Genomic DNA, 27,759 nt, shown 5'->3' on the forward strand with positions numbered 1-27,759 from the left:
TGCTTGCCCACCTCCAATGCCACCCATGGCCACTGATTTGACACTCATCCTCCCACTCTGAGCACTGGCCTGCTCTACCATACCATGTGTATTAGCAGTCCCTCAAGGGACAGAGCCTCAATCTTGGAACCCAAGTGTCTTCAATTTTTCTTTTTTTAATTAATTAATTAATTAGGCTGCCCGAGGTCTTAGTTGCAGGATGTGGGATCTTAAATCTTCATTGCAACATGCAGGATATTCAGGTGGAGCATGTGGGATCTAGTTCCCTAACCAGGGATTGAACCCGGACCCTCTGCATTGGGAGTGCAGAGTCTTAGCCACTGGACCACAAGGGAAGTCCCTGTTTTCAGTTTTTCTTGAAGTTCACCCAGCACAGTATGTTGTCTCCCCTCTGGGTCTCAGTATCTGTACCAGAAGTTCCTGCCTTTCACCCCAACTCCTTCACTTGGCTTACTCTTGGTCACCCTTTCACCAATTTGCTCCCTACTTCCCTCAAAAAGTCTTTCCCATGTGTCCCATCCCTGCCCCAGACGGGGTAAGGTGGGGTTCACTGGACAGCGAAGGAAAACAACTTCTCTAGCTCTCTTCAGAACTCCTTATGCCATCTTATCACATCCTGTGACAAGGTCTCTACAAGGTCAGCCAAGCTTAAAAAACACACAAGCTCACTCACATGGTTATTTACCAAGGGTATTCATGTTATACCTTTTGGGTGTCACAGAAACCCTGGGGAGAGGTGTGATGATTTCCATTTCAGAGATGGGGAAACTGAGGTTCTGAGATATTAGGTGCCCACCTAAAGTCACGAGCGCAAGTTGAATCAGAGAGCCAAGGATCAAAATCCATGCGTGTGCTTTCCATTTCAAGGGGCAGGGCTGCAGGATTAGCAGGCATGGGGAGGGAGGTGGAGACTGAGCTCAGAAGGCGGGAAGTCCGGATTGCCTAAAATCAGAGAGCGGGAAGGGTCCTTCCCACTTCATGCCATGTAACCCTGAAGGAGCCCAGAAGGAAGGAGACGCAGCTTTCTTTCTCTGGCCCAATTCTTTTTCCCAGCCCGGGGCCATTAGTGGAATACATTATAAACCTTTCTGGAAGAAGCATCCCGATTGACCCGGCAATCATCTGCCAGCAAGCGTTAGAAGTGAAGCTGGTGAAATGGAGAGAAATACAATCGAGGTAGCAGAGGGATGGCCCCAAGCCCGGCCCCGCCCCCCACCCGCTCCTCCAAGCTGCTGCCTCTAGTCCCCTCTCTGGGCCACCAGGAAGAACAGCCCTGTGTAGTCAGTGCGGTTATCCAAGTGGGTCTCAGCGGCCCGAGCGACCTTCTCCAGCTTCTCGATGATGAAGCCGGTCTCCTGCAGGGCCTCCCGCAGGAATTTCTCATTCAGGGGCAGAGCGGGGAACCTCTTGTCCCCCACCATGAAGAAGGTGGTCTCGAAGCTCCCGCTCAGCACCAGATGGCCCCCGGGCCGGAGCAGGGTCTTGAGATGGCGCAGGGCATCCCGGCAGGCCTGCGGGGTGGGGCAGGCAGCCTCGAGACACAGGGGGGAGATGAGGCCGTTGGCGGGGGGCAGAACCGCGGGCTCCAGGGGCCGTTCTTTCAGGACGTCACACTTGAGCACCCGGGTGACGGCTCTCCTTACGCGCTCCTCCTTCTCGGCCCACTTGTCTCTGGACGGGAAGGAAGAAAGAGAGAGGCCGGCTGGGTCATGCTCATCACGTGGACCACTCACGTCACTCCCAGCCATTCTCTGCCTGGCGTTCGGGCTCCCAGAGCAGCAGGCTGCCAGTTCTACAGATGAGAAAACTGAGTCCCATAGAGAGAGCAGCTGGGGACAAAGTGAAGCCCAGCACCTGCCCACCCTGGGGTCACGGGTCAGGGGCCCCCTTCCTACCCTGCGCCCCTGGGGGTTAGCCCATTCTCTCTCTGCTAGCCCGTATCTCACATGACCCGGCAAGTGCCCCCAGAAACAGAATGTCTGCCTGGACTCAGAGGAGCAAAACTACAGTGTGAGCTTGGGGGACATTGTGGGGGCTGGCCACTCCATTCAACCTCCTCCTCGACTCACACACCCCCTTCTTACCTGTTCTCAGGATGTGGGCCACATGCATTATGCAGTATGAATAAGTACTAGCACTTAAAGGCCTACTCTTTCCAGCTCTGTATTTTTTAAAACACGTAGTCTTAACATACACTCTACTGTATATAAAATAGGTAAACAGCAAAGACCTACTTAGAGCACAGGGAACTATACTCAATATCTTTTAATAACCTAAATAACCCATAATAGAAAAGAATCTGAAAAAGAATATATATATATATATATATATATACACACACACACACACATATAAGTGTATGTGTATGGAATCATAGTTTTGTTCAGTCACTAAGTCATGTCTGACTCTATGTGACCTCATGAAGGGCAGCACGCCATGTCCCCCTGTCCTTCACTATCTCCTGGAGTTTCTCAAACTCATGTCTGTTGAGTTAGTGATGCCATCCAATCATCTTATCCTCTGTTGCCCCCTCTCCTTCTGCCCTCAGTCTTTCCCAGTATCAGGGTCTTTCCCAATGAGTCGGCTCTTTGCATCGGGTGGCCAAAGTATTGGAGTTTCAGCTTCAGCTTCAGTCCTTTGTTATATACTTGAAACTAACACAACAGTGTAAATTAACTATACCTCAATGTTTAAAAAGTAAAAAATAAATCATAGTTTTAAGCAGAAGGAATAAGAAACTAATGCACAACTTCAATCATCTTAACTAGGGAGGGTGATATTTGGGGAGTGGAAGGGCTATGGTGGACCTTCCTGGTGCCTTGAAATTAAATGAAAATATACAAGGTAAGTAAATTCTGTTCTACTTGCCATGCAAGATTGTCTTAATTCTAACCCTTATCTGGGATCCACAAAAAGATTCCACAAGTTTAGAGTTCCCTGGAGGTTGTAACTGGAACAACAGGGCATCAGCCAATCAGAAAGGAGGCAGCCAGGAGAGTTCTCCTGCTTGCCTCAGACCTTGGCTTCCTTGTGGACCTTGGTGATGTTTCTTCCTGGCTCCAGGTTTGTCTCTAGCTGGCTCTTCCTATTGCCTCTTTTGGTCTTTATAGGATTCATATCTCACTCTTCCTCCTTTCTTCTTCGGGTTCTACTGACTTCCTTCCTTCTCAGTCTCCATCTGCTTTGCTATTTGTACACAAACTCCATGGAAAATTCTTGACTAGGAGCTAAGTGAAGATCATGCAGATCTGAAAACAAGCAACAACCCCCTTACTTGTTCCCCTCAAGCTCACACACGTATTTCACCACTGGAGACCAGTCAAACGCCCCTGGCATCTTCTTCAGCCACTTCTCCAGCTCCTGGAGGTTCTTGTCTGTGTAGTCAGTGGCAATGATCTCTTGGAAAGACTCACAGGCAGAGAGGAACTGGTAGATGGTGGGCCCAGAGCCGATGTCAATCAGGAGTTTCCCTTCCAGCCCACCTGTTTCAGAATAGGAATATTCCTTCTGAATCATTAGTACCTGGGTACTTTGGCCACCTCATGCAAAGAGTTGACTCATTGGAAAAGACTCTGATGCTGGAAGGGATTGGGGACAGGAGAAGAAGGGGACGACAGAGGATGAGATGGCTGGATGGCATCACTGACTCGATGGACATGAGTTTGGGTGAACTCCGGGAGATGGTGATGGACAGGGAGGCCTGGCGTGCTGCGATTCATGGGGTCGCAAAGAGTCGGACACAACTGAGTGACTGAACTGACTGACTGACTGAGGGCTCCAAGGCCCACACTTTCCAAAAAGATTCTACTCTTCTTGCTCCACTGAGAGAGGCCACAGGGACTTGACCGTCGGGGCATGTAACCTCCAGGACTGGGAACTTTGCTGCACTAAGAGCTCCAGCACACTGAGCATGGAGAGTTTTTGCAGGAGGGGAGTGTTAGAAACAAGGGCGCTTGTTTAGGGGTAGAGTGCTCAAGAACCAGCGTAGACATTTCACCTACCAATTTACCACTGTAAAATGTCCAGGACTTCCCTGGTGGTCCAATAATTAAGAATCCATCTGTCAGTGCAGGGGACACAGTGTGATCCCTGGTCCCGGAAGATTGTACATATTATGGGGCAACTAAACCCTCAAGCCACAACTATCGAGCCTGTGCGCCCTAGAGCCTGTGCTCCACAAGAGAAGCCCACACACGACAATTAGAGAGGAGCCCCTGCTCTGCAACTAGAGAAAGCCCACACGTAGCAATGAAATAAATAACTAAATTTTTAAAAAGTGTCCAAAGGAGAAATCTGATTCCATTCTTGAGTACACTGGTTTCCTTGTCCCAAGCACTCTTTGTTGATGTGCCCTATGGCCCCACTGAGACCACATGTAATGTTCCAAAGATCAATCAGCAAGCATGTATTGAGTATCAACTGTATCCCAGAAACTTGCTTGGCAGTTTGGGGACTAAAAGGAGGAAACAGGGCCTGTGAAGAATACTTGGCCTCCCCTTCCTGTCTTGTTTCTCTCCATCCACCAGAGACTGGTTGACACAAAATACCAAGAGTGTTTGGACCTTGGCAAGGGGCTTCCAGGGGCTTCCCAGATGGCACTAGTGGTAAAAAAGAAAAAAAAAAAACCACCTGCCAATGCAGGTGGACATAAGAGATGTGGATTTGATCCCTGGGTCCGAAAGATCCCCTGGAGAAGGGCATGGCAACCCACTCCAGTACTCTTGCCTGGAGAATCCCATGGACAGAGGAGCCTGGTGGGCTACAGTCCATGGGGTCGCACAGAGTCAGACACGACTGAGCACACACACAGGGGGCTTCCGGGATGAACAACAAGGCCAAGAGGACAGAAAACCAGCTGGTCCTGACTGACTGCCAAGATGAGCCAGCTAATCTGCTACTACACTTGTTTGTCTGTATGTCGTTATATCTGTAGGGTACAGTAGCAAATAAATTGAAGTAGGCATCAAAGGCTTAAGAAAATTTGATGGCAGAAAATTTTAATTGGAGAAATTCTGGCTACTGGGTTATGTTTTCTTCCCATATGAATGATGAAAAGATACCCAGCATTTGATTTTAGTGGTCCAGCCAGCCTAGCACTATACTTCCCTGGGGCGGCAGTGACAGGGGGAGGTGCAAATCTGAGCGCCAACCACCCATGATGTTTGCATGGGCCACAGTGGCGATCAGGCAGAAGGGCAAAGCCCACCCCAAACGAGAAGCAAAGCTTCCCTACGCTTTCGGATGCCCTTCAGGTTTCCCTTGAAAGGGATAGGGAGAAGACAGGCCTACTCAAGATCATCAAAGACCACAGCTCTCAGGCTTTATGGGAAGAGAAAATCTGACCTCAGAAACTTTGAGAGGATGCCACCATGTACCATACATCAAGTGTATCTAAACTCTTCCTAACTTCTTTGGTAGTCCAGTTGTTAAGAATCCGCCTGCTAATGCAGGGGACACGGGTTCAGTCTATGACCGGGGAAGATTGCACATGCCGTGGGGCATCTAAACCCTCGAGCTGCAACTGCTGAGCCCACGTGCCTAGACCCCATGCTCTGCAACAAGAGTAGCCACCGCAGTGAGAAGCCTGTACACCTCAACGAAGAGTAGCCCCAGCTCATTGCAGTTAGAGGAAACCCACATGCCGCAAGGAAGAACCAGTACAGCCAAAAATAAATAATAAAATAAATTTTTTTTTAAATAAAATCTTCCTGTAGGGCAGAGCCACACCCTCTGAAGATCCCAAGTTGCTATTAATGGTCTGGCCATCCTTTCCCACTCCCACTCGAAAACTGCCCTACAATGAAAGAAAATCAGCATCTGATTTAAAATCTGTGTGGCCACCCTTCCTCCCACAAACCTCCCCCAGGGCTGAAGGAGACCAGCACCTGGTTTAAAGGTGGCGTTGTAGTGTTTTAGCAGGAAATGGAGGACTTCATCACCCACGGGATCCTGGTTCATCCTGTAATATTCCAGGTAGGATGTGGGCTCAAAATTCTCCTGGTAGACATCAGGCTCCTTGCGTTCCTGAAGAGCCATGGAGAGCAGTGAGTTTTGTCCAAGGAAGGAGCAGCAGGCAAACTGATTCCCTGGGCCCTTCTTTGTGGGGCTCAGACTTTGTCCTCCCTCCAGCCCTCAGAACAAACACTGGGATGAAGACCAGAGCAGCCAACAAAGGATGTTTCCTGAACCTGCCTCCCTTTGGCCATTCACCTCTCCAGTTCCCTTCCCCAGCCCCCAGGCTTTTCAGTGGCTTTGGCTTGTTTGGAAGTGTTAGTCTCTTTTGCTCCATTTATTGCATCCTCTTCTACAATGATTTTTCAAACTATTTAAAAAGCACGTCTAATTTTTAAACGAAATCTCCAGCAAAGCCCCAGTATAGATGAGAGATCCCAGGATGAGATATCTTGTGCTTAGTCACTCAGGCATGTCTGACTCTTTGTGACCCCAAGGGCTGTAGCCCACCAGTTTCCTCTGTCCATGGGACTTCTCCAGGCAGGAATACTGGGGCAGGGGGGGGGGTGGTTGCCATGCCCTCCTCCAGGGGATCTTCCCAACGCAGGAATCGAACCCAGGTCTCCTGCATTGCAGGCAGATTCTTTACCTTCTGAGCCACTAAGGAAGCCCTGGATGAGATGTCTTCAGATCAGATCAGATCAGTCGCTCAGTCGTGTCCGACTCTTTGCGACCCCATGAATCGCAGCATGCCAGGCCTCCCTTAGTTAGCTTTTAATTTTTAGTGTATTCTGAACTACACACCCACCCCCCAACACAACACCCTGGTTTCTGTCCTAGAGAACTGAATAAACGTTGATAGTATTTAGTAAAACAGGGAAGACAAGAAGAAGAACAGGTTTTAGTTGGGGAGTGAGGAGAGTAAGATGATGAGAGGAGATGGGTTTTGTTTTGAGTATACTCAACTTGAAACTGAAAAATCTAATCTAACTTGGATAAAGTTCTAGAACTCACAGAGAGATCTCAGCAGGAGCTACAGATGTTGTGGGACAAGTGTACAAAATTGTTCTATGACTGAACTAAATTTCTTCTTGAAGCCCCATGCAAATGGGTGGTAGACATTTTGTCTCAATTATGTAGTCTTCCTTTACCAGGGGTGAGGGTGGGGAACTTACTTGGTGCCAGGCACAGGAGCTGGCACTTTTTTTCATCCATGCTGTTGGCATCGAATGAGATCTTGTTGCATAATCTGGTCCCAGCTCACTGATTAACAAGGGTTGCAACATCTTTTCCCAACTTCCATGCCTGTATCTCTCTCTCTCTTTTTCCTGTTTCCATTGCCCACTCAGGAGCAAGGGAAATCACTCTTCCGCTCCTCAGGATGTTCTGGGCTGTGAAGCCATCACATCTGTGTGGGCTCAGTAGTTGGGGCTCACAGGCTTATTTACTCCAAGGCATGCCGCATCCTCCTGTGTCCCCTACATTGGCAGGCAGAGTCTTTACCACTGAGCCACCAGGGAAGCCCCAGAAAATATAGATCCTTCTGTGTGGTACAGCCTCTTGTTTTCTGGTTTTATAATTGGTATCTATGTTATGGTGTTTTGAACAGAGTATATTACTTTATATTATTTCTACTTTGGGGACATTTTATAATTCTCTGGTGCAAGCAAGCCTGTGTGCCATAGCTATCGAGCCTGCACACTCTAGGGCTGGGGGCGGGGGGTCGCAGCTACTGAACTCCCAAGCTCCCTGGAGCCCATGGTCCACAATAAGAGAAGCCACCACAGTGAGAAGCCCGTGCACTGCGACTACAGAGTAGCCCCAGTTCGCCACCATTAGAGAATAAGCCCACGCAGCAGCAAAGATCCAGCACAGCCAAAAACAAATAAATAAAATTAAAAAAAAATTTTTTTTAATTATCTGATAAACACTTTTGGATCAATGAGAAAATCAAAACAAAAATTTTAAACTCTATAGAAAAAAACTATTTAGGAAGGAATTCTGCAGATAAGTATCTATAAGACACAGATAAAACAGGGGAAAGTTCATGATCCTAAATATTCATATTAATAAACAGAATAATGAATGAAGCATTCAAATCAAGGAATGAAAAAAGATTCAACACATTTAAAGAAAGCAAAAGGGTGAAACTGATAAAAATAAAAGCTGAAGTTAATAAAGGAATGAAGTTATAAGTACAGCCACCAGATTGAGCTGGGTGAAAGGAAGATGAAGAAACGTAGGCAGAGGGTGTAAACAACACTTCCAGAGCTTGGCTGTGAAGGGGAAGAAAGATGTGGGGCAGCAGCTAAAAGTGCCTTAGACAGGCATAGAAACACCAAATATTTTGACAGTAGAGGAAAAGGCAAGAATGGGTGCCAATACAAGTCAGGTTGATAGGAATGAGTAAGAAACTGAGATCACGGCTGGAAATTGTATTTTTCTTGAAAATAACAAGTACAGATGTTTGAAATTTGAGGTGAGAATAAACAGCAAATGGAGGGCAGACACTGAGGACATACAGAATTATTAGGTATTTTCAAAGCCCTGGGTAACTGGATAAGAGTTTATTCTTGATAAAAGTTTATTCTTCCCAGAAGTTTTTTTCCCCCCAGCGTTCTTAGAAGCCTGGTTCCAGGAAAAGTGAAGATACTGGGCTGATGTAATGTTGGAATTTTCCTAAACAGGTGGAACAGAAGGCAAATGGATAAAAGGTAAAAGAGACAGCTATCTATTCACTTATTCAAAATAGGTACACTCACTGAGCATAGACTTGGCAGCTAAACTGCCTAGATTCAGAATCTAGCTCCACCACTTAAAAGATATACTCTTGGACAAGTCATTTAATCTTTTTTCTCTTTGCCTCTTTTTTTTTTTTTTTTCTTTAATCTAGAACTCATGAGGACAGTAACTTACTCCCACAGAGTTGTTGAGAAGATTAAATGAATAGATTCAAAGAACTTAGAACAGAAATTTCACTTCTGGTCACTAACAAATATTGGAGCTGCCTTTCACCATAAACAGCTACAAAGCTAGACAAGACGCCACGTGTTTTCAGGCGCTGGGCCACAGGCAGTGCACGGCTGCAATTCCTCCGAAAAGAACACATAAAGTGAGCACAGCTCTCACGAGCTGACTGCCTGGCGACAAATGTCCTGACTGGAGCATGAAGGAGTGGGAACCAGGAAGAGTCCAGGCGTCCTGCTGAGCTGAAGAAGCCAAGAGCAGAGTTCGGAGGCGCTGGAGCAAATGGAACTTGGGGGGTTAGCGGCCAGTGCGGAGGGAGTCACATAAAGGGGGCTCCCAAATTCTATGTGGACACATATTCATTTTCTGGGGCTGCCTTAACAAAGAACCACTAACTGGATGGCTTAAATAACAGAAATTCATTCTTTCATAGTTCTGGAGGCTGGAAGCCTGAAATCAAGGCGTCATCCGCGTTGGTGGCTCCTGAGAGTTGTGAGGGAAAAACTCTCATGCCTCCCACTGGTCACTCTTGGACATCCATTGGCTTCAAGATCTCTTCCTTGATTCCTTCCTTCATCCTTCATGTGGCTTTCTCACTGTGCACATGTCTCTCTGTCTGATATCCTTTTTGAAAAAATTTTATTGATTGATTCATTTTTGGCTGTGCTGAGTTTTCTCTAGCTGCGGTGAGGGGGGCTCCTCTCTGGTTGTGGTGTGCAGCTCCTCACTGAGGTGGCTTCTCTTGTTGCAGACCATGGGCTCTAGAGCACGGGCTCAACAGTTGTGGCACTCGGGCTTAGTTGCTCCAAGGCACGTGGGATCTTCCCAGACCAGGGATCAAACCCATGTCCCCCACGTTGACAAGTGGATTCTTTACCACTGCTCCATCAAGGAAGCCCCCAGTATACTTTTTTATAAGGGGCACTAGTTCTGTCGGATTAGGAATCACTTTGATGACCTCATTTTAGCTTAATTACCTTTACGAAGGATGAAATGATTGGAGAGCATCACCAAGTCAAAGGACATGAACTTGGGCGCACTCCAGGAGACAGTGAGGGACAGGGAGGCCTGGCAAGCTGCAGTCCATGGGGCTGGAAAGACATGACTTAGCAGCTGAACAGCAACAACCATCTTTATGAAAACCTCATCTCCAAAACGTATTTGGAAAGAAGTCACATTTTAAAATATTAGGGGCTAAGACTTCAGTGTATCTTTGTAGGGGGGAGCACAATTTCACCCATAACAGGGGTTCCCTGTCAGTTTTGGTCAAGAACTGGGCTGCCCATGCACAGGCTGAGGCTGTAACAACCTGGCTGCTATGGAGTTGAGAGCTTAATGGAAACACTATAGGTCATGATGTAGGAGATAGGCGGCCCCTGGGCCAGACAGCTCTTATTTATCAAGTGGAGTAGGATTCAAGCTTTATTCTCACCCAGACACTCCAAGGACAAAGCTAGTGGAGAAAGCTGAGCTCTGCTGAAACAAAGAGATAAGGTGCCTTCTCCCGAGGTCAAGACAGACTTTCCTGTCTACACATGAGTAGGAAGACTTCTTGGTCAAAATGGGAGGGGCCCACCCCATAATAAGTGTGGCTTTTCACTCACAGGCCTCTGTGGTGAGATCCATCTTGGAAAAAGGTTGCGCATATATCTTGCAGAGTGTCCAAGGAGCAGTCAGATGTGAAGAAAGAAACAAGATAATTAGCCAAAGGGAAACAAAGACCTGGAAAGACTGTCTTATATAAGTGATTTACATTCCCTCTTTATTATACTCCTCCTCATTACAGAGGATGCCCATACCCTTTCTCTCTGGATGTGTGTCTCCTCCCCTGTCCATCACCAACTCCCGGAGTTCACCCAAACTCATGTCCATTGAGTCGGTGATGCCATCCAGCCATCTCATCCTCTGTCATCCCCTTCTCCTCCTGCCCCCAATCCCTGCCAGCATTAGAGTCTTTTCCAATGAGTCAACTCTTCACATCAGGTGGCCAAAGTATTGGAGTTTCAGCTTTAGCATCAGTCCTTCCAAAGAACACCCAGGACTGATCTCCTTTAGAATGGACTGGTTGGATCTCCTTGCAGTTCAAGGGACTCTCAGGAGTCTTCTCCAACACCACAGTTCAAAAGCATCAATCCTTTGGCACTCAGCTTTCTTCACAGTCCAACTCTCACATCCATACATGACCACAGTCTTGACTAGACGGACCTTTGTTGGCAAGACCATAGCCTTGACTACACAGACCTATGCTATCTAGGTTGGTCATAACTTTCCTTCCAAGGAGTAAGAGTCTTTTAATTTCATGGCTGCAGTCACCATCTGTAGTGATTTTGGAGCCCCCCCCCCAAAAAAGTCTGGCACTGTTTCCACTGTTTCCCCATCTATTTCCCATGAAGTGATGGGACCAGATGCCATGATCTTCATTTTCTGAATGTTGAGCTTTAAGCCAACTTTTTCAATCTCCACTTTCACTTTCATCAAGAGGCTTTTTAGTTCCTCTTCACTTTCTGCCATAAGGGTGGTGTCATCTGCATATCTGAGGTTATTGATATTTCTCCCGGCAATCTTGATTCCAGCTTGTGTTTCTTCCAGCGTTTCTCATGATGTACTCTGCATATAAGTTAAATAAGCAGGGTGACAATATACAGCCTTGACATATTCCTTTTCCTATTTTGAACCAGTCTGTTGTTCCATGTCCAGTTCTAACTGTTGCTTCCTAACCTGTATACAGGCTTCTCAAGAGGCAGGTCAGGTGGTCTGGTATTCCCATCTCTTTCAGAATTTCCCACAGTTTATTGTGATACCCACAGTCAAAGGCTTTGGCATAGTCAATAAAGCAGAAATAGATGTTTTTCTGGAACTCTCTTGCTTTTTCCATGATCCAGCAGATATTGGCAATTTGATCTCTGGTTCCTCTGCCTTTTCTAAAACCAGCTTGAACATCTGGAAGTTCACGGTTCACGTATTGCTAAAGCCTTGCTTGGAGAATTTTGAGCATTACTTTACTAGCGTGTGAGATGAGTGCAATTGTGATAGGGAAATTAAAATGGAGGAAGTCTTGTTCAGGCTTTAGAAGCCTGATCTGCTTCTGATCTGCCTGGATACTGTCCAGATTCCATGCCTGCCTGCAAACACAGCAAGTCAGGAAGCACTTTAGACAAGAAAAGGAGTGTGTCTTGGAATTCTTGAGCCCCTAAGGGTCTGGCCAACTCCCGGGGTCTAACTAAGTCCTATAACTTACAAGGTGAGACAAACAGCATTGTAAAATGGTTAAAGTAAAACCAAAGTTGCATTTTTGCACATGAATTGATGATGATATCACTTTGTTGCTTGGGATTATAAGCCAGAGCCCCAAAACTGCAATTTGAAGTCTGAGTCATGGGGTGGAAGTACTGCCCAGGACACTTTCCCAACTGGGACTCCAGATTGCTTTTAACAAAGGACTTCCCAGCCCACTGTCTAAGTCTGGATTTAGCTTGGCCCAATATGGTGATGTATCCACTGTTACCTCTCTCTATTGTTTCTATTTCTTTTCTTTTAATGGCTGTATATTGAAATAGCGTCAGGTAATCTTCTATAAAAAATTGAAATTATTTATGTGTGTACTGAGTAGTTTCTTTTGTTAATGAATCCTTCAAGGCTAAAACAAAAGTAAAACTTTCAGCAAAACACTACAAATTTATTCAAGTAGATAAAGGAAAACACAGTCTTGATGAATAGCAAACAAGGAATCTCAAAGAGAAGACTTTTTAAAGAGAAATTCTAAACTGAAAATATAATATCTAAATTGAAGAATTCACCAAATTGTTTTAACAGCAGATTGGAGATGGCAGGAATAAAGAGTCCCTGAACTTGGAGAAGGAGCTGTAAAAATGACCCAACTCAAAGAAAAGAGAAAAAAAAAGGTTGAAACAAAATGAACAGAGCCTCAGTAATCTGTTGGAAAATATAAAGCTAACATTTACATAATTAGAATCCCTGAAGGAAAAGAGGAAGAGAATAGTATAGGAAAAGGTACATGAATAAAAATGATAAAACTTCCTTAAATTTGATGTAATATATCAACCTACAGATTCAAAAGCTCAGCAAACTCCTAAGTTACAAGGCATATCATAGTTGCTTGCTTGCTTGCTTCTTTAGTTGCTAAGTCATGTCTGACTCTTTACAACCCCATGAACTGCAGCATACCAGGCTTCCCTGTCCTTCACCACCTCCCAGAGTTTGCTCAAACTCATGTCCATTGAGTCAGTGATGCCATTCAACCATTTAATCCTCTGTCGCCCTCTTCTCTTGCCTTCAATCTTTCCCAGCATCAGGGTCTTTTCCAAAGAGCCGAGTCTTCACGTGGGATGGCCAAAGTATTGGCGCTTCAGCTTCAGCATTTGTCTTTCCAATGAATATTCAGGGTGGATGTCCTTTAGGATTGACTGGTTTGATCACCTTGCTGTCCAAGGGACTCTCAAGAGTCTTCTCCAGCACCACAGTTCAAAAGCATCAATTCTTCTAGCCTGGCAGACTATGGTCCATGGAGTCGCAAAAGAGCCAGATACAACTTAGCAACTAAACTACTCTCATGGTTAAATGAAACAGAAATATCACCATTAGACTTGTGCAAATTGTGAAATCATCCAAAGGAAAATGACATGTTATACACAGGAGAACAAGGACACAATAAATGGCTGAGTTCTCATCAGAAACAGTGGAGGTCAGGAGATAAAGGATAATGTCCTTAAAGCCTGAAACAAACTTAAATAAAATAACTGTCAACACAGAATTCCATTTCCAGCAAAAATATCCTACAAAAATGAGGGTGAAATAAAGGTATTTTCATATAAATGAAAGCTGAGAGGATTTGTTACCAATAAACCTGTAGTATAAGAAATACTGAAGGAAGATTTTCAGGCTAATGGAAAATGATACTGATAGAATCTTAGGTCTACAGGAAGGAAGGAGGAGCTCTAGAAATGGCAAATTCTAGTCTTCCTTACCCCAATGTGCCTTCTTTTTCTTCTAGACCCTTAATCACCTTTTCTCCTTCTTTAGGCTTAGGTACATCCATTAGGAAATTTTCATGTCCTGAGCCCCCTCAGATCCAAGAGGTGACAGGAGGAATGGAAGATTTGGGTCCAATGAAACTTGGAGAGCTGACATAACTTTTTTGTTTGCTCAGCAACTAATTTGGAAAGGTTCCATGGTTGAACAGTAGAGGAAAAAAAAAAAAATCAACCAAGGTGAACCAGACACACCTCTCTCCAAGCAGGATTCAAGGTTATGAAAAGGACTGTTAGAGAAAAGAGGAGCTTTTCAATGATATCTGGAAGCTTATCAAATGGGCCCCTTGGAGGAAGACTTGGGCAAATAAAAATTGGCTGAAAATATCCCAGAGCAGTAGTTCACAGATGGGCAGACATCCAAAAAAGAACCCACTGGGCTTCAAGAAGCAAATATTAGAACTTCTATTTACTTGCTAAATCTTAAAATAAACTTTTTTACTTTAGTGTGTTTTATACTTAATATGGTAGTACAGTAATACACGTATATAATGTGCGGAGAAGGCAATGGCACCCCACTCCAGTACTCTTGCCTGGAAAATCCCATGGATGGAGGAGCCTGGTGGGCTGCAGTCCATGGGGTGGCTAGGAGTCGGACACGACTGAGCGACTTCACTTTCACTTTTCACTTTCATGCATTGGAGAAGGAAATGGCAACCCACTCCAGTGTTCTTGCCTGGAGAATCCCAGGGACGGGGGAGCCTGGTGGGCTGCCGTCTATGGGGTCGCACAGAGTTGGACATGACTGAAGCGACTTAGCAGCAGCAGCAGCAGCAGTGTGCATTAGTTACTCAGTTGTGTCTGACTCTTTGCAACCCACGGACTGTGGTCCGCCAGACTCCTCTGTCCATGGAATTCTCCAGGCAAGAATACTGGAGTGGGTGACCATTTCCTTCTCCAGGGGACCTTCCTGACCCAGGGACTGAACCAGGTCTCCTGCATTGCAGGCAGATTCTTTACCCTCTGAGCCAAATGTTGAGGTATATGATTAAAATTTAAATTAAAATTTTCATATCCTTTTTTAACAAAAAATGTGGGAGATGATTGACCTCAGAGGAATTGCGACTTTGCTGGCAGAAACTGCCTTACAGATTTTATCTTAGGACTCACATCATTGGTATATTCTACAAAGTTTCTGATCCAGGTCCATAATTACATCACGGTCATCCAGAAAGTGGTTTTAAAATACACATTCCTATGGCCACAGGTGCTCATCCCAATGGCCTGGGATAGGTAGTCAGATATTTGAGTATAATTTTACAGAAGCAGAAGAAACTCCATGAGTTTTGGTGCACAATTGGTGTGAGAACCCCACCATGTACAGTGTGTGGGGACTGACCCTTCCCAACAAGCTTCAGAGCTGCAAGATAAAGAAGGAATTTTGTGAAGAAGTGGGAGGATTGTACAGATGTTCTGTCCAGCTGGGAGAGGCTTAGCAAGGGACTAAAACAAGAGATACAATTAGCTGATCTGAGGCTTCCATTCACCTGTCATAGCAGGAACCCTCTAAGGGGCAGCAAGGCGATTACTGTTCTCATAGCTCCTGAGTGCTTCCAAGTGGGCAGTGATGTCGCCACTCTATGGACCCACGTCAGGGTCAATCAGATGACCCTACTCCACATGGTCTCTTCAGAACATTTCCTTCTTTTCATCCCTATTATCCAGCCCCATTTCCAGCCTTCATCATCTCATAGCTGAAATGTTCATTATAATAACCACTTTCTTCAACAAGTCATCAGTATGGGAGACAGGGAGAAGGAGATTTAGGAGAAATAACAAATGTGTGGACCTAGCTTGGTTCCTGTTTCAAACAGGCCAACATTAAAAAGTTAGTTTTGAGGTAATCAAGGAAATATGAATATGGACTGAGTGATAATACTAAGAAATCATTTCTAATTTTTTGAGGTGTATGAATGGCATTGAAATTCTATAAGAAAAATTAACTTTTTAAAAAATGAAGGATACAGTGGGGTGGGGGAGGAATGACAAAATGCCTGGGATTTTCTACAGAAAACTTCAACAGAAGCAAGGAAAGGGAAAGAGAAATGAAGGAAGGAAAGAAAGAAGGATAGATAAAGAAAGTGTTTTTCTTGATAATGTTGAATCTGGGTGATGGGCTTTGTGAGGTTCATCATATTATTCTACTTGTGTGTATCTTGAAATTTTTCATTAAAAAAGTTTTCAGTAAAAAACTAAACCAGTGTCTGGCACACAATACGGACAATTTGTCTTCATAACAGCTGTATGGCAAGCCCAGTTCTTAACACCAGCAGGGGCAAACACAGCCAACAGGATCCTGGTTTTCACACAGCCCATGCTCAAGGGGAGTGGGGCCTGGGCCATGATGAGTAAGCAAATAAAGAAGATAATATTGGATGGTGGTAAATGCTGTGAAGAAACACACTTGAATGGGATGGTCAGGGTAGACTCCACCAAGAAGCAATGTCTGAGCTGAGACCTCAATTATATGTGCAGGAGGCAGCCTGGCAAAGGCTTAGACAGAGGGACCAGCTGTCTGGGAAGTGATGGAAGGCAGTGAGGCAGGGAACACTGGTAAAGGACAGTGGGGAAGACGGGACAGGGAAATAGACAGTGGCCAACAAGGAGAGAGGGATGGCTGGCTAGAAAGATGGAGTCCCATGGTAGGCAGAAATAACACAATTAGGAAAACTCTTGTCTGACAACCTGAAAGACAGACCAAATAGGTATTGAGTCTATAGCTCTAAGAGAAACTTTGGGGGAAGGACCAGAGTGTATGTTAGAGTTTGTTGGTTGTTCTCTAGTGTTTACAGCAAAATATTATTGACAAACTTTCCAAGAAGAAATACAAGAAAATAGGGTGTATCTAGATATTTGTGTGTTTTTGGATGTAGGTAAGCTGATTGTTTCTATGCCCTATGTAATTACAGGAAATAAGACTGAGAAAGGCTTCAAGCATTAAAGGTTCATTACTTAAAATTCTCTTACAAAGGGATTCGGCTTCATGGCAAACATCAAATTAAGAGTGTTATGATTCCACCCACGCCAGCCCTCTCAGGTAGCCACCAGGAAGTTCACAAGGAGGCTCGGATTTGAGAATGAAAAATAATTACTAATAACAATAATAATGCCAATGATAAAAGCAGTTTTGACAACTATGTGTCGGAAGGAAGTTTGGGTGTGTCTACTAGCACGAGGAATGGATTAGAAGCAAATGGATCTAAAGGTTGTTTTTCAAGAAACTGAACTGCCAAAAAAAAATCCATGCACCTAGCCTAGTAAAGGCCTTGGAAGTTCAGACCTTAAAATCATGCTCAGTCCCCCTGAACTTGTACTGCTGGTGCTGGTGGTGAAAGAGGTGCTGTCCTAAGGGAGGCCCACCTCCCAGGACCACTTGAGACGGGCCAGGTCAGACAACAGTCAAGAAATGATTCCTCGGAGGCTGGAGCCAGGGCTTTCTGAGAACATCGGACAAGGCGACTCCTCCCAGGCTAGAGATTCAGAACATTCCCCACTGCTGGGGCAGGGGTCCTTCACACGTACCTGTGCACGGGGCCTCCACCATCGCTGGGGTCTTGAGACTTGGATGAGCCCCTTGCTTCCCATTGCAGAAGAGGATTTTTATTATAAAGCGGGCTGTAGAGGATTAGATGGTTTCTTCCCAAAATTCATGTCCACTGGAACCTCAGCATATGACTTTACTTGGAAATGGGGTCTTAAATGTGGTTAAGATAAGGATGGTGATGAGTTTATATGGGATTTGGGGTGGTAGTTCAGCTGGGAAAGAATCCACCTGTAATGCAGGAAACCCCGATTTGATTCCTGAGTCAAGAAGATCCCCTGGAGAAGGAATAGGCTACCCACTCCAGTATTCTTGGGCTTCCCTGGTGGCTCAGTTGGTACAGAATCCACCTGCAACGCAAGAGACCTGGGTTCCATCCCTGGGTTGGGAAGATCCCTGAAGTAAGGAATGGCAACCCACTCCAGTATTCTGGCCTGGAGAATTCCATGGACTGTATAGTCCATGGGGTTGTAAAGAGTCAGACATGACTGAGTGACTTTCACTTTCCAAATCCAATGAGAGTGTCCTTAAAATAGACAGAAACAAAACAGACACAGGGGAAAAGGTCATGTACAGAGTCAGGGATGCTGCCACAAGCCAGGGAATGTCAGGCGCCTCAGGAGCTAGATGAGACAAAAGAAATTCTCTCCTGGAGACTTAAGAGGGAATGTGGCCATCTGACATCTTGGTCTTGGATTTCTGTCTTCCACAACTGTGGGAAAACTAGTTTCTCTTGGTTTAAGCCATCAAGTTGTCACAATTTATCATGAGAGCCTTAGGAAACTTCACCAGGGGATAGTGCCTTTAAAATCCTCTTCCCGACAGTAATACAAATAACTCCTACCCATGTGATTGTTAGACATCAGTCATCTGGCCACACCTAACTGCAGGGGAACTATAACCTTGATTTAAACCAAGAAGGGGAGAAAACTGATTACTGCACAGCATGGGCAGTTGTCATTTATTTTAGCCATGTACCCGTGGATGTGGGTGGGATACACGTAACTTGCTTTTAGGTCACAGAGCTGATGGTGAAGACTGAACAGCAACCAGAGACCCCCGCGTTTTGAAATGGGTACAATGATAGGATAGAATTGGGGGTTATTTCTCTTTGGGAATGTTTTACATGTGGGAAGAAGAGTGTAAACACACTAGAAGGACAATTGCAGAAGGAATCTCTAGCTTTTCACCAAAACTCACTCTCCTCCCTCTGAACGTAGCTGAAAGGCATTTTCCTGTTCCCCTTGCCCTTAGATGTAGCCATGTGACAGGATACAATCCAATGGAACGAAAGCAGGAAAGATACATATCATTCCTGGGCCAAGGTTTTTAAAAAGCAGGAAAACTCCCTTCAGACTCTGTCTTCCCTTCTTCTAGAAGATGAAGATGATGACAAGACCTCCAGGGATAGCAGAACCACAGGATTGTAGAGAAGAGCCACCTGCCAACCAAAATCATCCACCTTCAGATAGCTAAAGGAGTGAGAAATAAACTTATATTGGAGGCCCCTGGAGTAGGTGCTGTTTCCAGCACCCACTGGAAATGTACTCCAGCATTCTTGCGTGGGAAATTCCATGGGCAGAGAAGCCTAGCAGTCTACAGTCCATGGGGCCACAAAGAGTCGGACATGACTGAGTGAGCACACAAAGACACATCGGAGGCATTGTGTGTTTTGGATCTATTTGTTACTGCAGCTAGTGTTATCCTGTTTAATATATACCCAATGGAAGAAACAGGCATGGATATGTACAGACAGGCTTTCTGATAAGGACATGGTACGTGTGAGATACCTGTTTGATATTAAAATTTTGTGTCAATTAAGTAACTGAGTCTGGAACTCAATGGAAAATTAAAGACAAGGGAGAAAGATTTGGGAGTCATTAGCCTGAATTGGACACAACTGAGCGACTTCACTTTATTGCATTGGAGAAGGAAATGGCAACCCACTCCAGTGTTCTTGCCTGGAGAATCCCAGGGATGGGGGAGCCTGGTGGGCTGCCATCTGTGGGGTCACACAGAGTCAGACATGACTGAAGCAACTTAGCGGCAGCAGCAGCCTGATGCTGGGAGGGATTGGGGGCAGGAGGAGAAGGGGATGACAGAGGATGAGATGGCTGGATGGCATCACTGACTTGATGGACGTGAGTCTGAGTGAACTCCGGGAGTTGGTGATGGACAGGGAGGCCTGGCGTGCTGCGATTCATGGGGTCGCAAAGAGTCAGACACGACTGAGCGACTGAACTGAACTGAACTGAGCAAGTATAAAAGTGACAGGAGTGGATGCCACAGGGGACAGTTGACAGTTAAGGCAAGAGGGTCAGGGGAGCACTTAGAGATAGTCTACTATTATATCCAAAATTCCAGAAGAGGAGTCAGTGAGACTCAGAAGCAGCAGGCTGTGGGGTAGAGGCTAAAGCCAGGAGAGTCAGTGTTTCCAAAAGGAGCCAGGGATTTAGAAAGCTGCTGAGAGCTCAAGCAAGATGGAGACAGCAAAGTAGCCTTAGTCTCTTGGAAGCCACTGATGACCTTTACTTTCAATGAAGTAAAACCAAGATAAAACCCAGGTCAGAAAATGTTGTAAGAAAAATGACAGAAGGCAATGTGTATGGGCAAAATTCTCTCTAGAATTTTGCTGTTCAAAGGAGGAGGATTCAGTTGGTAACTAAAGAGGGACTTTGGGTCAGGGGAAGTTTTGATAACAGATATTTGTAATGCCGATAGGAATAATCTGGTTAAAAGGGGGAAATGGGTACAGCAGAGAGAAAAGTACAAAAGCAAAGGGTTTGGAAGAAACAGGGAGGATGAGACCCAGAGTCCAGGAGGAGGGGCTGACCTTCAATAGGATGGACATGTAATCCATTAGACGCCTCACTCTGGGTCTCACTTTATTGGGTTTCTTGGTCCTAGGGATTAAAGATGGCATGGTCTCATGAAGGTAGGCAGGCAGAGAGCTGGGCTAATGTTATGTTGTTCTTGGTGCTTATTTTCTGCTGTTGTCCTTGAGACTTCAGAGAAATCTAATTTAAATGTTACAGGCTGGTCTCAGCTGTGCTCTGGGGAGTTAAGGGAAAGGTCAAGGCAGCCGCTTGGGACAACTGGTGTTAAGGAGGAATGCTAAATGGCAAGAGATTTCTGAGAATAAGGTGGATATCAATCAAATCTAACTTGCATGGTCCAACTGGTTCCTGCTCCCCTCCTTTTGACTCCCTCCCTTCCCTGTTCCTTTCTCTGCCCATCAGACCAACCATCAAATGTGCGTTTCCCCCTTCTCACCACCTGGTGTCACTAGATGCTTGCTCTAAACTGAGGCTCACCCGATCCAGGCGGAGGGAGAAACAAGTGCTAACAGGTGATGTGGAGCCAGAGGTGTCTTTTGCTCTAAGGATCTTCATAGTTGGCAAGAGTCATAGAATCTCAGAAGTTTAGCGTTGGGAGTGAAGTGAAGTCGCTCAGTCGTGCCCGACTCTTTGCGACCCCATGGATAGTAGCCTGCACCAAGTTCCTCCATCCATGGGATTTTCAAGGCAAGAGTACTGGAGTGGGTTGCCATTTCCTTCTCCAGGAAATCTTCCCAACCCAGGTCTCTCACATTGTAGACAGACACTTTACCGTCTGAGCCACATTGGGAAGGGTCTTCTAAACCATTCCGTTGAATCTGTTTGAGACGGTCAGAGATGCCAAGAGTCAAGAAGAGAGACAAAAATGTCCCAACCGAAGATCTGCTGCTGCTGCTGCTGCTGCTAAATCGCTTCAGTCGTGTCCGACTCTGTGCGACCCCATAGACGGCAGCCCACCAGGCTCCCCTGTCCCTGGGATTCTCCAGGCAAGAACACTGGATTGGGTTGCCATTTCCTTCTCCAATGCAGGAAAGTGAAAAGTGAAAATTGAAAGTGAAGTCGCTCAGTCGTGTCCAACTCTTCGCGACCCCATGGACTGCAGCCTACCAGGCTCCTCCATCCATGGGATTTTCGAGGCAAGAGTACTGGAGTGGGGTGTCATGGCCTTCTCTGAACCAAAGATCACTTCCAATCAAATACCTGCAGACCCAAATGTCCAAGGAGAGTCCACTACCTCCCAGAGAACTCAGGTGTTAAGCAGCCAGAGAGGGGCTGTGGAGGGCTTGGGGACAGGCACAGGTCAACCCGCTGTACGAGAAGGGCAGTTCTATTTAGAGGCAGGAACTGACCTTAGCAACCTTCCATGACGGCTCTCCTAGGCTCTCTGAAGGTTCTCAGGAAGTAAGAGTTGGTCCCACCGCCCCTTGCCCTTTGCGGTCGCCTCTCAGGCCCTCGCGTGTGGAGCTGGGGACCTCTGAGCTCCTGTGCAGCCCTCTGGCCTGCCTGCTTCTCTCCCAGCAGCAAAGCTTTTGAGGGGCTGGGTCCCCTCGAGGCTGATCTTCCCTCAGTGTCAGATGAGGCCGCGTGGATCCCTGGGGTGTGGGCTGGCTGATGGCAGCCTTTGGGGACGGGAGGGGCTGGATTTGACAAGGCCAGTTGCTCAGCCAGGGGGAAAAGGATGAGGGTAGAAATACTGACTCAGGTGAACTTCTGGAAAACCCAACTGCACCATCTCCCAAGTAGTTTAGCATTTCCTTTCTGGTGTAAAACTGGACCACTTTCCCCCCTTACGAAGCCCAACCTGGCCCATGGACTGTAGCCTGCCAGGCTCCTCTGTCCATGGGGATTTTCCAGGCAAGAACACTGGAGTGGGTTGCCATGCCCTCCTCCAGGGGTTCTTCCCAACCCGGGGATCGAACCCGCATCTCTTGTATTTCCTGCATTGGCAGGCAGGTTGTTCAGTACTAGCACCACCTGGGAAGCCCTACCTCAGACCCGGTATAGCATGGGGTGCCCCCAAAGAACCGAAGTTCCTTGCAAGGGCATGTGCTTTCCCAGTCTCTTTGCAGACCTGCCTGCCCAGTAGAGGCACCTGCAGTCAGAGTCCACTAGGTGGTGATAGAGTCCTAGTGATGCCAGCAGAGCCCAGGAACCCACCCCAAGTCTCCTAGGTCCTGGCTCCAGGGCTCCAGCTCTGGGAATGAATGCCTAGGCCCTTAGCACCACTGCCCCCTCCCCCAGCTCAGGCCGGCCCTGAGCCTGCCCTCTACCCCACTAATTTATAAGTTTCATTTTATAGCACCGTGGTGTTTAGAAAGCTGATTCACAGGCCTGGCTTCAGTTGGCAATGTCCTGAAGGTAGACAGGGCAGGCATTTCTGTACCCCATTTTACAGCTGAGGACATAGAACCTCAGAGTGCCTTGGAGTTCCAGTCGAGGTCACATGACAAATGGCAGAGCTGGTCTCAGACCTAGGTCCTCTTGACTCCGGACACTAGGTTCTTTCAGCCAGGACTCAGTTGCCCCTGCTCCTTGCGGGGAGCCCAGAATAGCAGCCACCGCACATCAGTCAGAGTGGAGCTGGGTGCTCGATTCCATGGGTCCATATGCCGCACCCTGATGGGACCCATCTGGGCTTCAGTTGCTGCCAGGCCCCAAGGCCGGAGCTCAGCTCTGCCTCATGGGGCCTGAGGGCACTAGGTGAAGCAGACAGTGCCAGGCAGCCTGGTGACACCACCCTGCAGAAGCCCACAGCTGGCCTCGCTCTCCAGACCCGCCCAGGTGTGAGTGGCGGAGGGATGTGGTCCTCTGGCTAAGGCTGGCCTTAGGTCTGCCCTGGGACAGGCTACTGAGAGTGAAGGAAAGGCTCTAGGGCCCGGGTTTCCAGCAAATTCTGGGCAGGTATGTCAATGAGGCAGAAAAGCTGGGAGATAAAGGCTCTGAATCAACACAGGAGTGGAAGCTGTGAAAACATATCACTAAATGGAAATGATCCAACCTGGGTTGATCGGGCCAGGAGTGGGAGGGTGTCACCTGGACAGGTGGCCTGGCGGAGAGAAGAGACAGAGCTGATGGAATGACAGATCTCGGCGTCCAGCCTCACCTTCACCGGCCACCACCACGAGTCATAGTCTCAGTTTACCCATCTGTAAAATGCAGCCAGCGCTCAGCACCTCACAGGAGCTATGAAGAAAGGGAGGCTTCCAAGAGTCCCCCAAATAGCAGAACCCCCTGGGGATGCAGGGTGTTGGGTGCTCCTGCTCTTTTGAAGAACCAGAACAAGAGAAGCAGCCCTGCCGGCTCGGCATACGCAAAGGCGGGATGGAGCCTCACAGCCCCACCGCTTGGGTCAGGGAGTATGAGGGGGAAGGCTGTGACTTTCATTGTGGCCCCGGGCTCCCGGATGGGCTTTCCAGGCTGTATCTCTGCACCACCAACCCCTCCCCCCACCCCCCACCCCCAGGAGAGGCAGCGGCAGAGGAACAGGGTGCAGCCAGCGGGGTACAGTCGTGAGCTGCAGAAAGCAGCGGCTTTGCTATTAATGTAGTCAGTAAATAAATAAAGGAGGGCTTAAGCGTAGTGTACAGCAATCAGTTTAGAGCTACAGGGTAATTAGCGCTGCAGGGGGCTGCAAGGCTGCAGAGTCAGGTTTAAATGAGTGAGTTCACTTTCACTGAGACGCCCCCCCGGAGAGCAGAAAAAAACACAGCGCAGAGAAGAGCCTGCCCTCCCTCCAGCCCATGCGAGGGGCAGGGGCTGGGGCGGGGGATGGCAGGCCTGGGTCTGAGCCACAGCGAGAGCTGGGGGATAACCTCTCCCCAAAGTGGCCGGGGACCAGGTGTCTACACCCACATGCTCATGCGCACACACGCACCCAGAGTGATGTCCAGGCTGAGGAGCACCGCTGTCCTGGGCTGACTGCTCCTCCCCTGCACATGGCTATGAGCTGACTCTTCAGGCGTCTCTCTGAACTGACGTGGGCACGTGTGAGGGGAGGCACGGTCGCTTCCACTGTAGTCTGCACGTGGTGACACGCACGCTCGTGGAGGTGCCTGGGCAGCATGGGTGTGCACCTCTGACCTCAGCCCCTGATGCTGCCTCTCCTTCCCTCCTTCTCCCATCTGTTTATCCGGCAAAGCTTTACTGGGGGCCTTCTACGTGCCTGACGGCGTCAGCTCTGGGAATATGAAGACGTACGATGCTCCCTCTCAAGGAACTTAGCGTTGGGGTGATGGTGACAGTTAAGGAAGTGAGTGATCACAGTGCGTGAGGGCCATGGGACCAGCGAGGGAAGGGGTGACTCTGAACTCAGTCTCAGCGGCCCCTTGCAGAGCTTTCCTGGGAACCTAGGGTTTGTCCGGGACCTGAGCCAAGACCAAGGGGAGGCCGGCGTGTGTGTGCATGATGCAGTTCCCAGAAGAGCACACAGAACAAGCAAAGGCCCATGGGGGACAGAGCTCAGTGTCTCCCAGAAGCCCTCTGCATTCTGGAGCACAAGGGCAGGGGAGGTGGGGACAAGGGCAGGGCAGGGCAGAGTGCAATGCTGAGATGAGTCTGCGATGGCCGGCAGGGGTTCTCTCATGGAGGGTCTTGCAAACCTCGTTGAGGAAGGAGTCAGAACTCCATCTGCAGAGTAACGAGGGACTTCAATCACAGGAGTGACGTGATGCTGTTTGCATTTTTGGGAAATCCATCTGGCTGCTGCAAACTCGAGGGTGGACGGAGAGAGGAAGAGCACGTTGGGTCAGTACTCCTCAGTTTCCTGCCTTCCTGGTGGGGACGAGGGGCCCCCGTGCGGCCAGGCAGAAGCCCTGGCAACGTAGACCTGGGTGGAACGCCCTGGCCTCGGACTCAGCTGGACAGCTCTGTCTGCTCCCCTGCCACAACCTGAGTCTTCAGCAAGGCTCTGCTGGCTCTGCCGCTCGGCGCTCCGACCTCTGGCGGGAGGGGGGCCGCTCAGAGCGGCTGAAAGGAGAGCCATTAAGGTTGATCCATGTGACCCCAGCACCTACCAGAACTCCAGCAGCCTCATCCAAGAAGGGACAGTGTGCCTGTGTACAGGGAGGGGCAGGCTCCCACCTAATGTCCCCGGAGACACAGTCAGGAGGAATGGAGCCTCCGCCCTGCCCTGCCAGCAGCCCAGCCCCTCCTCTGAGCCCAGCGGAGCATCCTCTGGGCAAGCCCAGTCCTGGAGGAGGTGGCCCCAGGCTGAAGGCTGGAGCCGAGGGCTGCTGCACCTGGGCTGGCCGTGGACAGGCAGGCGGCCGGCCCCCTGCCCTGGGGAGGGAGGCTGGGGCGGCGGGGGGGTCGGTCGGGGGTTGAGTCAGGCCATGGAGCGTTTTCAGGCTGGCCACGGCCAGGGCCCCTCTCTCTCCATGAGATCATATCTGGGTCAAAGAGCATGTAAAGCAGGCAGACCCCAGCGGCCACACAAAGCCCATTCAGTCCGGCCCTATTCACTCACCTCCTCTCCCCCAGAGCCCGCGCACTGCGACCCCAGCACAGCGCCTAAGCCCCAGCTTTGATGTCCAAGAACAGAAAACGGCGATTAAATGTTGTTTTAAAGAGGGAGCGCTCACTGCCCTCCCATCTGTCAAGAGAACGCTGAGGCCTGGGGGGGAGCGGGGAGGAGGGAGTGTGGGGGAGGGGCGGGGAGGCTGGGTGGGGTGGGGTGGGGGGCATGGGAATGAGCAGGGACCAGGAGAAGAAAGGCCCGGCCCAAGGGCTCCGAGGAAAAGGGCAGGGGCTCGGAATAAAGGGGCAGAGGGTTGTTTTCCAAGACGAGAAACACGGGGAAGGGAAAAGAGTATGGGACCCAAAGGAACCTCAAGAGAAAGGACAGACAGAGAGAGAAGGGGAGAGGGGAGAAGGACTGGGAAAGAGGGAGAGAGAGACGAGGAGGTGAAGGAAAACGACCAGATCGGAGCACAGAGACCAGGAAAGGAGAAAGGACAGACGGACAGAGCGGCCACCCGCCGAGGGGCTGCCACCCACCCAGGCAGGTGAGTGTAGCTCCAGGCAGTGTGCAGCTCGCAACCCCAGTGACACACCGACATCGGACCGGAGGGCTGAAGGGACGGCACCCGGAGCTGGCAGGTGAGGCCGGAGATCGGGCCCCACCGCCTGGCTGGTGCTGGGAGGGCATCACGTGGAGGACGCTTCCCGGTGATGCCCAGGACGCCGCTGGAGGCCAGGCCGGCCCCTGAGGCCTGGCACTGGTTTCACACCCAGGGGGGCGGCCTGCTGTGTTCTTAGCTAGGTCTCGGTGACCAGACGGATTCTCCTCCTCCTTTTTGTGGTCAGCGTCAGGCAGGTAGGTGGCCTCGGGCAGAGGTGTTGAGCCAGTGTGTCTGGGATTGGGTGACATTGGCTTTCTGGCTTACACTTACCAGTGGGGCAAATGCTCCTATCCCGAAGGAGAGGAAAGCAGACAGACCCTGAGACAGGGCAGCGCGGGAGGAGCCATGCCATCCCAGTTTGTACAAAGGCTTTATTCTGCGAGTGACGATGCTGGGCTTGTGTCCCCCCTGCCCCACCAGCTCCAAACTCCTTTCTCCCCTAGGCCCGGCTGGCAGACCTAGGGACCTTTAACTGAGGGGCAGCTTCTTGATGAGAACAGATGAAACGCACTTGGCTGTGAGCAAAAAGTGGAAAACATCTCTAAGACCAGACAAGGGCCCCCCTGCTTCTGGTGTCAGGAAAAAAAGGAACCTGATTTAGAACGGAGAGTTCTAGATGCAGGCTATGACCCTGCCACTCACCAGCTGTGGGATCAGGACAAGTTATAATCTAAGAACGTTCCAACCCAGCAGCTCAGAATATCGGCTCCTGAGGGGAGGGGTCTGTCTGCTCCCTTCTCACTATATTCCCAAGGTTTATGATAATAACTGCCAATTACCGGATGAACACTTATGCTGAAGCGATAAACGGACAAATATCTGCTTCACACATCCTGTGTGCTCAGTCGCTTCAGTCGTGTCTGACTCTTTGAGACCCCGTGGACTGTAGCCCGCCAGGCCCCTCTGTCCATGGGATTCTCCAGGCAAGAATACTGGAGTGGGTTGACATGCCCTCCTCCAGGGGCATCTTCCTGACCCAGAGATTGAACCTGCATCTCCTGCACTGCAAGCAGATTCTTTATCCACTGAGCCACCCAGGAAGCCTGCTTCACATACCGTACCAAGGGTCAAATGCCGTTTGTGTATTTAATGCTATTTTTTAAACGAAAACTCATCAGGTAAGTATGTCATGAGGTGGGTATGAGCCTCTCAAATATGCATAAAAGTGCCACATAAGTGAGGCTGACGGGTAATGCACTCTCTTTACCATCCCCAGACAGAAACCTCAGTTCCTCCCCACCCAGGAAAAGGCAGAAAAGGCAAAGCACATTTAAAAAAAGGGGGGACACTTCAAG

At 48.5% G+C, this 27,759-nt stretch overlaps 1 protein-coding gene and 1 non-coding gene across 3 annotated transcripts; both read right to left on the reverse strand.

Annotated features, from left to right (window-relative positions):
• Positions 1–262: 262 nt before the first annotated feature.
• Positions 263–335, reverse strand: TRNAG-CCC. Its single transcript has one exon. It is a non-coding gene; the product is annotated as a tRNA-Gly (tRNA).
• Positions 336–677: 342 nt separating this feature from the next.
• On the reverse strand, positions 678–17,828 carry LOC102399479 (nicotinamide N-methyltransferase). 2 transcript variants are annotated; one of them, XM_025266864.3, is made up of 4 exons: positions 17,490–17,828; positions 5,886–6,024; positions 3,275–3,482; positions 678–1,671 (listed from the first exon to the last, which is right to left on the reverse strand). In XM_025266864.3, the coding sequence occupies exons 1-4, from the start codon at positions 17,550–17,552 to the stop codon at positions 1,239–1,241; spliced, it is 843 nt and encodes a 280-aa protein (XP_025122649.3). In that variant the 5' UTR covers positions 17,553–17,828; the 3' UTR covers positions 678–1,238. The 2 variants fall into 2 exon arrangements, with proteins under 2 accessions (XP_025122649.3, XP_045018931.1); XM_045162996.1 differs by lacking the exon at positions 17,490–17,828 and adding an exon at positions 10,524–10,865.
• Positions 17,829–27,759: the final 9,931 nt, after the last annotated feature.

The sequence above is a fragment of the Bubalus bubalis genome, chromosome 16 (genome assembly GCF_019923935.1).
Source record: "Bubalus bubalis isolate 160015118507 breed Murrah chromosome 16, NDDB_SH_1, whole genome shotgun sequence".
In the NCBI taxonomy this organism is placed as follows: Eukaryota; Metazoa; Chordata; class Mammalia; order Artiodactyla; family Bovidae; genus Bubalus; species Bubalus bubalis.

What these genes read in the sequence shown, in the direction of transcription:
- LOC102399479 (XM_025266864.3), bottom strand. Translation starts at nt 17,552, where the DNA reads ATGGGAAGCAAGGGGCTCATCCAAGTCTCAAGACCCCAGCGATGGTGG. An exon ending in GGTGGAGGCCCCGTGCACAG is followed by an intron (nt 6,025 to 17,489) that starts GTACGTGTGAAG and finishes ATGGCTCTTCAG; the next exon opens with GAACGCAAGGAGCCTGATGT. An exon ending in TGTGAGCTTGAGGGGAACAA is followed by an intron (nt 1,672 to 3,274) that starts GTAAGGGGGTTG and finishes CTTCCCGTCCAG; the next exon opens with AGACAAGTGGGCCGAGAAGG.